The following is a 16,715-nucleotide window of genomic DNA, read 5'->3' on the forward strand; positions in this document are numbered from 1 at the left end:
TATAAGTCAGTTTCTGGATTTTCTATTCAGTTTTATTGATTTTTTTTTTTTTTGGTCTATCCTTACATCATACTATCTAGATTATTGTTTGATTTTTTGTTGTTGTTAAACTAACCTTGCATTTCTATAATAAATCCAACTTGGTTGTGATTTATTATCCTATTTTATATATTGCCAAATACAATAAAGGATATAAATTCAATTTGATGATATTTTGTTTGGAAGTTTTACATCAATGTTTCTGAGAGACAGTGCTCTTTGAGTTTTCTTGAAATATCCTTGTCAGGTTTGGGTGTCAAGGTTATGGCTGCCTCATAAGATGTGTTGGTAAGTGCTCTTTTTCCATTATCTGAAAGAGATTATTTCTTTCTTAAAAGTTTGGTAGAACTTACCAGCTACGCCATTTGAGATTGAGGTTTTCTTTGTGAGATATTTTACTTAATTATTTTACTTTACTTATGGAGTCAATTTCTTAAACAGACACAAGATTGTTTGGATTTTGCTTCTTCTTGCATTGTCTTTTGATAACTTGTATTTTTCTAAGAATTTCTCCTTTTCTTCTACATTTTCACATTTATTGGTCTAGAGTTATTCATATCCCCTTATGATATTTTTAAATTATCTATGGTATTTGTAGCGATGCCACTTTCATTGTCCTGATATTGGTTAATTTTGCTTTTCTTCTTTCCCTTTTATTTATTTATTTATTTTTAAATGCCATGGAGATTTTTTTTTTTTGAGACAGAGTCTCACTCTGTTGCCCAGGCTAGAGTGCCATGGCATCAGCCCAGCTCACAGCAACCTCAAACTCCTGGGCTCAAGCAATCCTCCTGCCTCAGCCTCCCAAGTAGCTTGGACTACAGGCATGCACCACCATGTCTGGCTAATTTTTCTCTCTATGTATATTTTTAGCTGTCCATATAATTTCTTTCTATTTTTAGTAGAGACGGGGGTCTCGCTCTTGCTCAGGCTGGTCTCGAACTCCTAAGCTCAAACGATCCGCCTGCTTCGGCCTCCCAGAGTGCTACGATTACAGGCGTGAGCCACTGTGCCCAGCCAGCTCTGTGTATCTAATCAGAAAAAAACCAAAAGATACAATCTCCATGAAGGCAGGGACTTTTGTTTACTTTCTTCATTGCTGAATCCCTAGGACCTAAGCCAGTTCCTGTTTTATGAATAAAACAGGGAATGAATGTGTTCAATGAAGGAATAAAAGATAATTTATTGAGCACTACTGAGACAGTATACGGACAGGACTGGGGCCTCACTTCTAACCGAGAGAGACAACATGGGCAGCATAACCTATGAGTAATGTTTTTCAGGGCCACTGGAGCAAGATACTGACAGACCATAAGGCACCGGGCTGCAAAAGAACCAGACCTCTCCAGACCCAACCACCTCAAGCCAGAAAAGACCACCAACTGACCTTACCCTGACTTTTCCTTCATTATAACCTCATTTTAATGGTAAAAATAACAGCAAGGGGTGGAGCTTTAACATGGTAATGAGATGCAAGCAAGAAGAAGCCTGTAATAGAACTACTCAGGTGCAAGAACATCTTCCCCTCTACCTACAGGTCACCCTTTTCCTGCCTAAGCCTAAACTCTCCTAGAACTCCCGGGAGCCAGCCTGAGGACTTTTTCCTTTGTGTTGTCTCCAGCATGTTCGAAAATGAGCTCCAATAAAGCCTTGCCTGTGACTTCCTTTTGGCCTCTTGTTAATTTTTATTACATAGGAAGGCCAACGGGTAACACTACTCCCAGCTATAACGGACTCACAGGTAATGTCTAATTCTTACAAGAGAGTAAACTGAGGCAAAAGCAAGCAGGACAGCCGTGATTAGAAATCTAGGTCTAACTCAACCACCTACCTATGTTCTTTGCTCCAAACCCCGATGCCTGTCCTTAAAAAAGCCAGTAATGGGTGGAGAAACCAGAGGGGTGAGAGACCACGCTGGGGAACATGGCCCGGGACTGCCCCCTCTTGCAGCGGGAACGACCCACCTTTGGAACACAGCATGATTGAATAACTCGGCAGTAGGTGTCGCCCGACTGCTTATTGGCTGGTTTTAGTTATCAAGACTAGGAAAATAAGACTACCTGGGAGGGGGTCATGATTTTCAGAGCTTCGCCCCTGGAGTGCGCGGAGGTTTCCCTGCGGCTGCAGCGCCAGGAACCAAAGTCAGGGGCTCGGGATTCCGGCCCGAGGGCTTCTTCCGCCGCTCCCGGAAGTTGCGCTGGCTGCCTGGGTAACGGGTCGGGCTACGGCGACTGTCGCGGCGCTGTGATGGACCTAGAGGAGGCGGTGAGGAGGCGGTGCGCCAGGAGGGCCCCAACTACTGGAGCCAGAGGGCAGTGAACCTGAGGAGGAGCGGCGGAGGACGCCGACGAGCTGGGGACGGCCACGGGCTGGAGGAGGGCGGGGCGGAGCGCGGCGGGGCGAGGGATGGGGCTGGCGGGCCGCGTGTGCGCGCGGTTTTGAGAAGGAGACTGGAGTTTCTGGCTCGGCGAGGTTGTGGGTGAGGGAGGGTGGAGTGTTTGTCCTTAAGGGTGTGTTTAAGGAGGAGGATGAAGTTATGGGTTTTGTGGGGTGGCCACCCACATGGCTCATCCTTTCTCGACGGGACCACCCACAAGTTCCCTTTGATGCGGGGGTGGGTGGGGGAGGGGCAAGGGTTGGAACCTGAATGCCCCCAGGTAATCTCTGCCGGTCTCTATGGGAATCCTAGCCACTGCCTCTTACAGGGATTCCAAACTCAGGTTTGGGGACGCCCCAAGGTGTCCTACTAGCATAGTTTTAGTATGAGGTCATTGAAGAGTTTACCAAGTTGTCAAAGTAAATTTGGCATGCATTTTTGACATACTACATAAAATGCCACACTCTTTGATGGTATTAGATGGTATTCGGTAATTATATCAAGGATAAGTCAAACACCAAAGAGTTGTGAATCAGAGCATTAGGTCTGTGTATGGGCAGAAGCAGTATGGTGATAGGAGGTCTTATAGTAGATGCTCAGAAATGTTTATTGAATGATGGAAGGTTAACTTCCGTAAATGCTAGGTTGATGAAATTAATAATTATAACTCACCATTAGACTCACCATTAGCCAGTATGTGCCTTTGTCTGTTTTGCTCACCATTGAATCCCCAGACCTGGTAAAATGCCTAGTACACACATAGTTGATACTCATTATTATATCACAAGATGCATAAATTGAAACTTGAAACAAACCTGATTAAAAAAAAATCTGGTTCCTTTGTGGCAAGTATGTGTTAGTGTTCTGGAGAAGTTCCAAATGATATTTCTTTTTTTTTTGGTCTTCTCTATACTTAAATTTTATCATCTTTTTTTCTCACAGCATTTTCAAGGGACTTTACTCATCTGTTTCCACTTTACCCCTACTACCTTTTTTCCTTTTTTTTCCCCTCACACACTGTGTATTTTAGTAAATTTTCTCTAATAGCTTAATTCAATTTCATACTGCTCAAGAGACTGAACTGCTCTTCTCCTTGTTTACAGATAATCTCTCCCATATATTTTCTGTTGTCTGAGATTTTTTATTTATAGGGTAAAATTGCCAGGAACCCTCTAAAGAGAACTAAGTAAAACTGCAGGGTGTAGGTACAATGTATTGAATGTGGTTTGATGGTAACACCTTCTCTATCCTCTTCTCCTATAGAAAGAGTTTAAGGAGCGCTGTACTCAGTGTGCTGCTGTCTCTTGGGGTCTTACTGATGAAGGCAAGTATTACTGCACTTCTTGCCACAATGTTACAGAGGTAAGTAACACTTAACATTTATGAATTTGCTCATGTGTTAGAAACTGCAGTTTCGGCCTGATACGTAGCCTAATTCCCAAAGAATCTGTATATTTTTATCACTCATGCCTTGCCCAAATTCTAAGAATGTAAATAGTCTTCAAGTGCTTATACATGGGTTAAGGAATTTGTAAATTAGATTGAGGATGAGTTTTTGAAATTATGTTGAGCCACATGTATAAATGATTTCCTGATTCAGACTGTATGGTTTAAGGGGAAATAATTAAAATTATACTTAGAAGGTGATGCATTTCTTTTTAAAGTGTTGAGCCAGGACTTGAACCTGAGTCTTCTGACTCCAATGTTCATTTTACCCATCACACTTCCCTCTTAAAATATAGAAATTGTCATACTATCCTGTGTAACCTTGGTAAATGAGACTACCTTCACACTGAGAGTGCTTGGTCCTGTTCTGGTGACCATACCTGCCAGTGAATATAACCAAAATAATCAAGGGCATGGGCAGTCTGCTACTGGACTGGCTAAACATGCCAGGAGTCTTCTCTGTGGAAAGGATATGCTCAAAGTCTACAGAGCCAGGAAGGAACAAATATTACCTTTACCGTATAGGCTTAAGAAAGGCAAATTTGGGACAGGTGAAAGTAACTGTGTAGACTTCTGCTACTGACCAAGATGGAGTAATAGGGACCAGATTTACCTTCCTACCTGAAACAACTAAAAAAAAGCTGGACAAAATATATGAAACAAGTTTGAAAAAATTTATCCATGAGAATACTGGTTAATTTAGCCTGCAGGTCAGTTACAAAAGTGCTTCTCCTTGAGACAATCGATGTTCTTTAGCCTACAGCTGGAATGCTTGTGTCTACTTCCCATTTAGTCGCATAGAATCTTAAAAAGATATGTATTCATTTGATGAAATTTTTGGGGTGATAGAGATCTTCTTCATCTTGATTATGGCAACGGTTTCATGGAGAGATATATGTCACATTGTACACTTGACATATGTGCAGTTTGGTCCTCTGCCTTGATGTGTGTTAAGGAACTAGTGAATTTACTCACCGTTGCTTTTGCACCACAGTACAGATGTAAACACAGTAAAGAAAGATTGTGTCTAATGCACTATTTGCCATTAGCAGATGAAGTTAGCATACTAATTTTGTAGAAATTGAACTACATTTAACTAATGGCTTATTTGATTTCTGTTTTTGATAATATTTCTATTTGGTTCCTGTTTGATTAAGTCTACGGCAGTCATCTTTTAGCTGGAAAGATTCAAATGCTGCTACCTTGCTTTTCGTTTGAAAGACTGTCAATTGCTTGAAGTATTACTACTTGCCAAGAATGTAGAGTTCTTGAAAGTGGGCAGCTTCTTTATAAAGGCCAAGTACCTATCTCAGTGCCTTCCTTCCATACTATATGCAAAATTGTGTGTTTTATGACTTCAGTGGTAACTCTTGGATTTGTGGACATCCAGACATGTTCTTCACACAGAATGCGTTGTGGTTGGTGTTCTCTGGCTATGTTTAGTGTGGTGGCGTGAAATCCAATGGGCGGGGAATGGCCGGTGAGACAGTAGTTACACCTATGAAGAATGGAAGTCATGGTACAATTTGACCTATTTTTCTGCCCCTTTTATTGCCCTCGAGCTTACTTTCTATGTAATTCTTCAAGCTCTAGATACTCTACAATCTGGGGAAAGGCCTTCTGAATTGGGAAAGGAACCAGAGTGTTATCCTGGTATATTTTATCCAGAAAAAAAATTTAAAGCCTTAAATCTATCCAATTTAGACAATAGATATTTTTGCAACTGTTTCATGGGCATTTATAATAAAAAGATGTAGGTTTTTGTTAGGGTGGAAAGCCTATTAGGTGCTCATGGCACAAGTGGAGAAAGATTTCTCACACAGAAGTTAAGATATAAAAGTTTAAACGTTTATTTTATCCATTAGAAGGACAGAATGAGAGAGAGAGAGGAAGGGAGGGAGGGAAGAAAGGAAAGGAGAGGGAAGTGGAGGGGAGGGGAGAGGAGGAGGGAGGAGAGGGGGAAAAGAGCAGGGAGACGGCATGGCAAACCAAAGAAAGAGGAGGAGATGCCAGCAGCAAGGCCAAGTGGCTTGCTGCTTTTATGAGGATGAAGAGAAAAAAATAGTGATGGTTGTCAGTTGATAACAAAAGCGGCAGCAGGTAAATAACAAAAACTGCAAGGATGTCAAAGTCGGAGACTTGGTTTCCTGCCTTCCTTGGAGAAAGGATTACCACAGGAGATGTGACTCTGTCCTTGAGATATGGTTGAGGCTGTAGCTCATTCTTCTGCTGTTTACTCAGGAACTCTGTAAAAGCAGAGTCTCAAAAAACAATTTTGAAAGAGAGATTTACATCTCTTTTCTGTCCATCTAGCTTTTTTCAGAAGTTGTGCAAAATAGAACTCCTTCAGGGTACTTGTTAGTGAAGGAGCTCATAGGATTGATCTTTAACTATTACTGGGGAAATTGTGGGATTAAGTATTTTCCTGTTATTTTTGCAAAGCTGGGCCTTTCAGTTTTTATAAGAGCAATCGTGTTTACTGTAGAAAATTTGGAAACTATGAGGATGAAAGCTAAAATCACGAATAATCTCAACACACATTTCAGTCTCTTGTCCTATGTATGAGAGGGAAAAAGGAACGTGAGTGAGTACTATTGAATCTTCTGTCTTAATGTGCAAAATACTTTTTCTAAACATTTGCAGAATTTTTATTGACTGTGTAAATATTCCATACTATAGCCACTCAGTAATTTAATTAATTATAGCTTTCAGTTTAGATGTTTAGCTTTTTCAAGTTTTTTCCTGTTTCACATTTTATCTAGTCCAGATTTTAAGTCTTTTTTTTTTGGCTACTCTTTATAAGCTTTACTTGTCTTTGCTGGATTAACTGGGTTTTTTTTTTTGTTTGTTTGTTTAGTTTTATTTTTTTTTTTAAAGCTCCTCTTCAAAAATGGGTAACTGTTTTGATATTTATTCTGACGTGTCTTATGTTCTCTGTGTGGCCAACCCAATATACCAGAATTGCTTTGAATATGGTTTCTATGACTAGAGAGTCTGCATTCCAAAAATCCTATTGTTAGAGACATATCTTTTTTATTCTTATTGAGAGTTAAAGGTAAACTTCATTCTAAATCTCTAAATTTAGAAAAATATGTTAATATCCTCTGTTGGTTAAAAATCTTTACCTTTCTTCTGGCAATACGACTGAATACTTTTCTTTTTGGTTGTGAGAGAGCCAGAATCTTAGGTACCTGCCCTGGAGAGCAATTGGGATTGAAGACTTTGTTACGAATTGTACTAACCATTTAGTCATTCTAAAATTCTGTAGTTTGATTGAAAATAAAAAGTAGTACTTTTATAATTTCAGAAATGGAAGCAGTTTTAGAGTGTTATTCAAGTACATGAAAAAGTAGGATGAAACTAATCTGTATGTAGGTTAGACATTGCCAGTTATGATAAATACATAAATTGTATTAATACCAAGATACATTTTGAGTGGAGAAAAAAGTACATTTGACATTTCATTTGGTTTGAAAAAGTTAAAAACTGATTTAAAAGAAAAGTTTATTCATTTAACAGATGGTGGTTACTGGGTTCCAGACACTGTTTAAGTACTGAGAAATTTTGAATGAAAAAAAAACATAAAGATTAATCAGAATGTTAAAATTTTTATAATTTCCCCAAGATGTTGCCGTCACTGGCCCTGGCACTCACAATTTGGTTCATTATATTTCCCAGAGCATACTTGGAAATATGCTTAGGGGGATGTAAAACTACCTTTTTAACGGTTTGTTTTTTGTTTCCTGCAGAGATCTAAGGAAGTTATAAACACTGAGGATATTCCTAATACCAAGATAAAAGCCATTAACCGGGGGCTTAAAAGAAAAAAAAAGCTTGGTAAGCTCTTCCTTCATATGTGCTCATTGTTCTTTATTCACATCTTTCGCCTTCATGATGTGGGGCCATAGAATGGAATTTTAAATAGATTCTAGAAAAAATTTCAGATTTTAAAGCAGATAATCCAAAATGAAATTAAAATGGGAAACTATTGATGGTAAAATGGAAAGCAAATGTCTTGAAGCACATCCTTTTATCATCCTGCTTATTGTCAACGAGTTGCTTTTCCAGTGGAGCAACTATTATGCAAAAGAGAGTATTAATAGCAAAGGGAGCATATGTGCTTTTCTATATCTATTATCCATTATTAATATGATTTTCTGTGCTTTTGAATAAAAATGCTTATTTTATGAAATAATTCAGCTGAGGGATCTTCTGGTTAGGTGACTTAGAGATTCAGCTTTCAGAAATCCATTTCTCACATTGAATTTTGAATACACACTTTAAAATAGGGAAAATTATTTTCTCTTAAAATAGCTTCAGCATGGACGTGATTTGAAAGGTAATATATTTCATTAATCCAATGGGTACATATAATTAACCATTATTAAGAAGAATCTGAGGTAAAGTCTAACTGATGCTTTTTATTTTTATGGCTAACTACCTAGGATCAGATTCTCAAATTTGAAACCAGGCTAATGATAATGGTAGACTCTTCTACATGAGGTAGCTTTGAGGATACACACACACACACACACACACACACACACACACACACACACACGCACACGAAATATATGTATATTAATGAAATATTTATATGAAATACATTGATGTTCTTAGATTTATAACAAGGAGAATGCCTAAATGCTAACTCTTGTTCCTGTTTAACCTTTAATAGTAACTATTTTCACTAAATTTTATCGGAGTTAACCCCAATTAATTCTGACTTAACCTATTTAAATAGTTAAAATGTGTAGTTTAAACCTAAATTGCTTAAGGAACTTCAGGTGCTTTATATTAGGTGTTAAGTGTCTTATAGACATCCTTTCTTCATCTGTAAAATGAGAATGGTAGTACCATCTGTTATGTAAAATAGGAACCCAGACTCATAATTTAAAATACAACTTGATCAGTTTCTGAGAACACTTTACATGAAGAAGAGAGAGCATATGTATACAGCCTAAAGAGTTTAAACTTCTTCAACTTCTGAATACATCAAAATTACAGGCCTTCCATTTTACTCATACAACCTGAGACCCTTCCTGGGAGAGAATCAGGTTGGTGAGCTGGGAGTGGGGAGACCTTGTGACATTCAGGTAAGGGAGAAGAGTTGGAATCCTCTGACATTCTGCAGGGGAGAAGAGATCTTGGAGTCAGCACCAGACTTGAGAAGCTATGTGTAAAAAGTGCTGATAACATACTTTTCAAAGAGTTACAGTATTTGTCCAGCAGTGCGAGGTAAAACATAAGGGTCCTGAGGACTTTACCTTTCCTTCAGCTGGTGATTATAGTTAAACATGTAGCTCTGTCTATTATGGTGGGAGATTTCTTCACAATCTCTTAGGGTGGTTTTGAGAATTCACTAAAGTAACCTACTTAAAATACCTAGCACATACTTGGTACCTAGGCTGAGATCAGTGTTAGTTTCCTTGCTTTCAGTTTCTCCCATTCTAGCACCATTTCTAGAAAAGCAGAATGCCATTGAACAGTTTGTTTTCTTCGAATATTCTTATTGCTCTTTCCTGCACTTCTGGACCATCAGATCTTGACACTGGTTCTTTGGTTCACCAGATATTCATCCTTACCTTGTAAGTCGGAACAGAAAAGTGGAAGCAATGACTGAGTGCTTTCACTTAGGATTCTGCTGGTCATTGTTCAATAAAATATACATTTTTAAAACTTACTTCACTTTCTTAAATATGTTGGCTATTCATTTTTCTTCCTTTTAGGTTAATATTTCAGAACATTTGAAATCCGATAAATTATATAAAATGTTTAGTTTTAGCATTTGTATACAAATTTGCCAGATTGGAAATAAGAGAATGTAAAAATGGAAACTCTATTCAGGGATACAAAAAATTCAAGTTGTAATGTGTAAAATACAAACTGTAACTGTGTAGTGGAATTGCAGTAAATTAGGAATGCAAATGTCTAAAACATGTTATTTGTCATTTAGAAAAAGGCTGGGATTGGTATGTGTGTGAAGGTTTTCAGTACATACTTTATCAACAAGCGGAAGCCTTAAAGAGCCTTGGAGTAGGCCCAGAGTTAAAGGTAAGTCCATTTGGGACTAGATGTTAGCTTTACATTTTGTTTTTTTTGTTTGTTTTTTTTGAGACAGAGTCTCGCTTTGTTGCCCAGGCTAGAGTGCCGTGGCGTCAGCCTAGCTCATAGCAACCTCAAACTCCTGGGCTTAAGGGATCCTACTGCCTCAGCCTCCCAGGTAGCTGGGACTACAGGCATGTGCCACCATACCCGGCTAATTTTTTTTTTTCTATATATATTTTAGTTGGCCAGATAGTTTCTTTCAATTTTTAGTAGAGACGGGGGTCTCGCTCTTGCTCAGGCTGGTCTCGAACTCCTGACCTTGAGCGATCTGCCTGCCTCGGCCTCCCAGAGTGCTAGGATTACAGGCGTGAGCCACCACGCCCGGTCTACATTTTGGTTTTTGAAGAAAAGTAGGAGGTAAAGTGGAACTAGAGAGAAATCAGTAATAACGCTAGGGCTACTGGAAGAATTATTTTTCTGATATTTTTGCTTTAATCCTTTTACTATACCAGCAATTCCTAAAGTGTGTTTTACAGGATGTAAATAAGCAATACATGCAAGAGAAAATTTAAAAGGTTTTAGTCTTCAGATATTATACTTAGGAAACAGCTGGTTAAACAAAGTAAAACAAATAACTTTGTGGGCTTATTAGTATCTCTGTGTTAATGTGCTTTGTTTAATTGCCAGGTGATGTCCTGTGTGGTATTCACAATTTGAGAACAAATTCCTTTGGTATGTGTATGTAGTGTCTGTCAGGACTTGAGTTCTATTGAATGCGCTTTGGGCAGTCCTACGGTAAACCAGTGGTTCACTGGAGTATACATCATAGTCACCTGGAGAGGACTTGTTGAAATGCCAATTGCTGGACCCTATTCCCAGAGCTGCTGAGTCAGTAGGTCTGGATTAGGGCCCAAGAATTTGCATTTCTAACAAGTTCCCACGAGACACTGATGCTTCTAGTCCAGGGACCACACTTTGACTTTGCTGCCTTCCTGGAGTAGCATAGTATTCCTGCAATTTCTTGAATTTCATATTCCCTCATCTAGTAAAAGCCATTTTCAGGAATTCTTTTAACAGCTAGTTATTTAACAACAAGTTATTATTGTATCCTTGCTTTGTGCTCTTCATTGGAACCCAAATTCTGAGAGATCCAGCCTAGTTGAGGAGAGGAATTTATGCATATGTGAAATGAGTAGACATGAAATTAAATATAACAATATATACTCATAAGTGATATTAAAGGCAAAAAGAGAAGGGAGAAAGATCAATGTGGCTGAAGTCACCAAGGAAAGATTTGTAGAGAAGCATTTGCTGTTCAAACCGGTATATGGGGCAAGCCAAAAGAGAATGACCTCTGGAGCAATGCATGGTCTAAAATGGACTCTGGCCTTACTCTTAAAACCATTATAGGAATTAAAAATTCAGAGCCAGGAGCCATAGCTGATGCCTCTAGCCCTACCTACTCTAGGAGGCTGAGACAGGAGGATCGGTTGAGGCTAGGAGTTCAAGACCAGCCTGGACGATGTAGCAAGACTCCATCTCTTAAAAAAAAAAGGAATTAAACATTCAAAAACATGAAACACCACGGATTTAATTTGTGACAGTCACTGCATTAGGTAAGATAGCTGATAGTGGGTGTTTATGATCTAGTCTATCACTGCATAGTCATCCTATGTATAAATGTTTATAAATAGTTTTATATAATTACACTGAACAGCTATAGTAGGGTTTATTTCTACATAGCTGTCTATCCATTTCATTAGGGATTAATTCTGAAAACAGTTTTTCTGAAATTAGCTGATGAGAGTAAGAACACAGGCTCGGGAATCAGAACTGACTCCAAATTCTATTCATGGCTTTTCTATTTATTGACTGGGTAATCTTGGCCAAGTTAACTCAGTTTCTTCAGTGGTAAAATAGAGATAGTAGCTATCTTACTGTATTGTGTTAGAGGTGAGGGATGTCTGGTACCTAGTCGGTGATGAATAAATGGAAAAGTTTTTTTGTTTAGTTTTACTTCCACTTGGGACTGGTCAATAGACCTGGTGGCAGCTTTGCCGCTAACTAGAAATATAGTCATGTGTAAGTTGCTTTCTTTCTCTGATCCTTGTTTAATTTGTTTAATATACAAAAGGTAAGGATTCAACTAGGTGATCTTTAATGTCCTTTCCTTCTCAAAGATTAAGAAGGATTTTTTTCAGTGTTCCCCATATATCTGATATTGTGATAATTCTTTTTAAGGAAAAGTAGGTAAGAATACATTTAGGTGGAAAACTTGTTTTAACAAGCCCTCTGTGTGATTCTGATGCACACTCAAGTTTGGGAAACATTGGTTTAACCTATCACTCCCCAAAGTGCATTTTATGGAACTCATGTTCTGATAGACGCTACAGAAACACACCAAAGGATTTTGTTTTCTAATTGTGACTACTGCATAAGACATCCTTTGGAGATTAATATATAAAGTATAAATTCTGCAGTATGGATGTGCCCATATGTTTGTCATTATAACCTGAATCACCACCCATTTCCCTTCCACATTAGAATGAAGTTTTACATAATTTTTGGAAGCGCTACCTTCAGAAGAGCAAGCAGGCGTATTGTGAAAACCCAATTTATACCACTAGAAAGAAAGCTACGGTAAGTCACAAGTCTGAAAAGTGGGACTAAAAGACATGTCTGGTGAGATATAGAGAGGGAGATTGGTTCATGACCAGTTTGAGTATCTGGGATTATGATGCTTGTCAGAGGATTTTCAGTGAAGAGGCTTCTGTTATAGTCCAGAAGGACAGGGTCACTAATCTAGACATTGGAATTAATGTTGACTTTTGACTTCTCATTAGACTACTTGAAATATAAAGGAATTTGGGTTGATTTTCTAGATAGAAGCTTAAGGAATTTCTATCATTGTACTATTAAAAGAATTTTTTTGCGTATGTAAGTCCTTTTGCTTGAAATACCTACTTTACCTGGCATTTCAAGATTCAGCTCAGTTATCTCTTCTCAGAAGCCTTTATGTGAAGAAAAATAAATCTGGGTACTTCAGCCCCCGACATCCACTATCTATATTTTTAGCAGTTTGTTTTTAACTACTTTATAAATGTGCCCTGTAACATTTTATTTGGGGTAGGGTATGGTTTCACTGCTGAGAAAGGTGAGTGTGCTAATCATTGATGTGTTTGATGTGTGGTACAGATGCTCCTCGACTTATAATGGGGTTACGTCCTAATTAACCCATTGTAAGTTGAAAATAAAGTCTATTTTGTAGTAAAGGATTGAATATTATCTCATGTCATTTTTTTCTACTTGAGATGGAAATGATGTCTCTCATGTAATTTATTGAATACTGTACTGAAAATGAAAAACAGAATTGTATGGGTACCTGAAGTACAGTTTCTACTGAATGCATATCGCTTTTGTAACAGTGTAAAGTTGAAAAATCTTTTTTTTTTTCATTTTCTTTTTTTTTTTTTAATTTCAGCATATTATGGGGATACAAAAATTTAGGTTATGTATATTGCCCTTGCCCCCCCCCAAATGGAAAAATCTTAAGTCAGGGACCACCTATATTTAGAGAAGAGCTAAGAAGAGTTTCTGAATCTATTTGATACACACTAGTTTAAGAGCTTGGGAACTTGGCCCAGTGTTCCCTTGTTTGGTTGGGTTCTCACAGGTTCCACATGCAGAGTGTAATGACCTGGGCAACCTCTGAGCTTCTCAGGTACCCTCACGTGATGCTGGTCCTAAGAATGAGAAATTTAGAGTAGTCAAGTAATGCAAGATACAATGGTTAAAGGGGGCATAACATACAGAATTAGTTTAGAAAATGTTTTTAAATATGATACAATTTATTTAAACTCAAGAGAAGTAACTTGAATTTACTGGAAAAGATATTTTATAATCATAGAGTTATGAAACATTATCCTATCTTGATATAAGAGACAGGTACCTCTCCAGAAAAGCAAAAAATGCTATATTTCAAAGGTGATCCTTGGAAAAAGAAAAGAAAGAATTATTCAAACTGCTAAGAACTTGATTTTTAAAATTTCATAGCTATTTGTTGCTTGTATTTAAGTACTGGGACTTTGCCTAGCGCATAGAAAATATGAATTAGAACTTGGGATTCTCTCTGACATTTTAATATTTTTAGGTTAATTTAAGAATAAAACAGGACCGGGTGTGGTGGCTCACACCTATGATCCCAGCATTTTGTGAGGCTGAGGTGGGAGAGTCACTTGAGGCCAGGAGTTTGAGACAGCGTGAGCAACATAGCAAAACCCTGTCTTGAAAAAAAAATTAGCCAGGCATGGTGGTGCATGCCTGTAGTCCTAGTTACTCAGGAGGTTGAGGCTGGAGGATCGTTTGAGCCCAGGAGTTCGAGGTTACAGTGAGCTATGATTGTGCTACTGTACTCCAGCCTGGGTGACAGAGTGAGATCTTTGTCACCCTGTCTCTGAAGAAAAAATAAAATAAAAGGTTTGAGTAAACACCTGTGTAAAGCAGTATTAGCATCACACCCCAAAATCTTGGTGAAAAATAAGCAATAGGTAAAATTGTAAGCTGATATATAAGTTGGTAATATAATTTCTACCACAAGAATACAGCTGTACTGTATTATGAAAGGAAAAAGAAATGATTACTTTTAAATTTGAAGCTTAGTCCTCTCATATATATCCAGTAAATATTTTCTTAGTGTTTTGGTGAATATAACCATTCCAAGACCAGTAAGAGGCCTGCACCTGAATCCTGGTCCCTACTTTTGAGTTATGTGATCTTGGGTGAGATAAATTACTGAAATATTCCAGAAAAGGCAAAACCAAGCAAACAGAGTGTGGCAGTGGGGAAGGGTGCTGTTTAACAGAGAGTGGTCTGGGAGGGCCTTCCTGATGAGGGATCTTAATGAAGTGAGAGAGTAAACCATGGGGATACCTATGGGAAGAAATGCAGAATTTCAGACCTCACCCAGACCAACTAAATCCATATCTGCATGTTTGAGAAGGACTGCTCTAGATGTGAAATGAGGGTGGCTAGGGCCAAGTGCTAGCACTGGAGGTGGTAAGTGGTAAGATTCTAGATCAAGTGAAAATAGAGCCTACAGAACTTCCTGATGGATTAGATGTGGGGTGTGAGAGAAAGAGAGGAATAAAGGACAACTCTGAGGTTTTTGGCCTGAGCAGCTGGAAGGAAGAAGTTGCCATTAGCTGAAATGGCAGGTGGAACAGGAAGACCAGGGGTTCCGTTTTAGACATGTTAACTTTGAGACAGCTGTTAGACATCCAAGAGGAAATGTCAAGTATGCAGTTAGATATATAAGTCTGTAGTTCAGAAGAGAGGTCTGGGCTGGAGATTAAATTTGGAAGCTGTTAGTTTATACTATAATTATCAAATCTAAAATGCCATTGTTTGTAAGATACACCATTATTTTAAGTATCATCAAGAAAGAAAAGAATGCTGCAAATGAAATTGAGACATGCCACTGATTGATTTGGTTTTAAGGGATGTAAAAATATCGGAGGGAGGAGGTGTAGCTAATATTTTTGAAACCACAAGACCGGAATGACATCACCAAGAAATGAAGACAGTACCAAGAACTAAGCTCTGGGCCACTGTAGGGTTAAGATGTTTGGGATAAAAAAGGAACCGGCAAAAAAGTTAGAGAAACACTTGTGAAGTAAGAGGACAGTCAAGAGAGTGAGAGGCATTCTGGAGACCAAGAGAACAAAGTGTTTCAAGAAGAGGGCAGTGATCAACTGTGATAAATGCTACCACTAGGTCAAGAAGGAAGAGGGCTACAAACTGATCAATGGAGTGGGGTCAAAAGCTTGATTGGAATGGGGTGTAAGGTAGATTGAGAGGAGACAAATTGGGGAAAACAAATCTGGGCTATTTCAAGGCATTTTGCTGAAGTACAAAGACATTGTGTGGTAGCTGGAATCAAGGGAAGTTTTTAAAAATGGGATTGGCTGGGTGTGGTGGCTCATGTCTGTAATCCCAGCACTTAGGGAGGCCAAGGCAGGAGGATCACTTGAGGCCAGGAGTTCAAAACAAGCCTGGACAATGTAGCATGACTCTGTCTCTACAAAAAATGCAAAAATTATTTGGGCATGGTGGCGGGTGCCTGTAGAGTCCTAGCTAATTGGGAGGCTGAGCAGCAGGATTGCTTGAGACCAGGAGTTTGAGGTTGCAGTGAGCTATGATCGCACCACTGCATTCCAGCCTGGGTAACAGAGCAAGACCCTATCTCTTTAAAAAAAAAAAAAAAGAGTGAGATAAATGATAGCGTGTTTGTGTCTGATAAGAATGGTTCAGGAGAGAAGAAAAATGCACAGTGGAGAGAAAGAGGAGAAGTGAATCTTTTTTTTTTTTTTCTTTTGAGACAGAGTCTCACTGTGTTCCTGGGCTAGAGTAAGTGCCGTGGCATCAGCCTAGCTCACAGCAACCTCAAACTCCTGGGCTTAAACGATCCTACTGCCTCAGCCTCCCCAGTAGCTGGGACTACAGGCATGTGCCACCTTGCCCGGCTAATTTTTTCTATATATATATTTTAGTTGACCAGATAATTTCTTTCTATTTTTAGTAGAGATGGGGTCTCACTCTTGCTGAGGCTGGTCTTCAACGCCTGACCTCAAGTGAACTTCCCTCCTCATCTCGGCCTCCCAGAGTGCTAGGATTACAGGCGTGAGCCACCACCCCCGGCCAGAAGTGAATCTTAAATAGATAGCTCTGAATGGATGAGAGGGGTAGGATAGAGTGTTCAAATGGAGAAACTGGCTTTAGATGGGAGCTTGGACAGTCCAGAAGAATC

General features: G+C 38.8%; 1 protein-coding gene across 2 annotated transcripts in view; it reads left to right on the forward strand.

Moving 5' to 3' along the window:
* The first annotated feature begins 2,140 nt into the window (after positions 1 to 2,140).
* TAF1B (TATA-box binding protein associated factor, RNA polymerase I subunit B) overlaps positions 2,141 to 16,715 on the forward strand; it is a 67,357-nt gene continuing 52,782 nt past the window's right edge. For both annotated transcript variants that reach the window (XM_045549025.1, XM_045549024.1), the window contains exons 1-5: positions 2,141 to 2,304; positions 3,680 to 3,778; positions 7,612 to 7,699; positions 9,819 to 9,916; positions 12,455 to 12,550. In XM_045549025.1, coding sequence (XP_045404981.1) covers positions 2,287 to 2,304; positions 3,680 to 3,778; positions 7,612 to 7,699; positions 9,819 to 9,916; positions 12,455 to 12,550 — 399 coding nt within the window. In that variant the 5' untranslated portion in view covers positions 2,141 to 2,286. The remainder of the gene's footprint in view (positions 2,305 to 3,679; positions 3,779 to 7,611; positions 7,700 to 9,818; positions 9,917 to 12,454; positions 12,551 to 16,715) is intronic.

The sequence above is a fragment of the Lemur catta genome, chromosome 4 (assembly GCF_020740605.2).
Source record: "Lemur catta isolate mLemCat1 chromosome 4, mLemCat1.pri, whole genome shotgun sequence".
Taxonomy (NCBI): Eukaryota; Metazoa; Chordata; class Mammalia; order Primates; family Lemuridae; genus Lemur; species Lemur catta.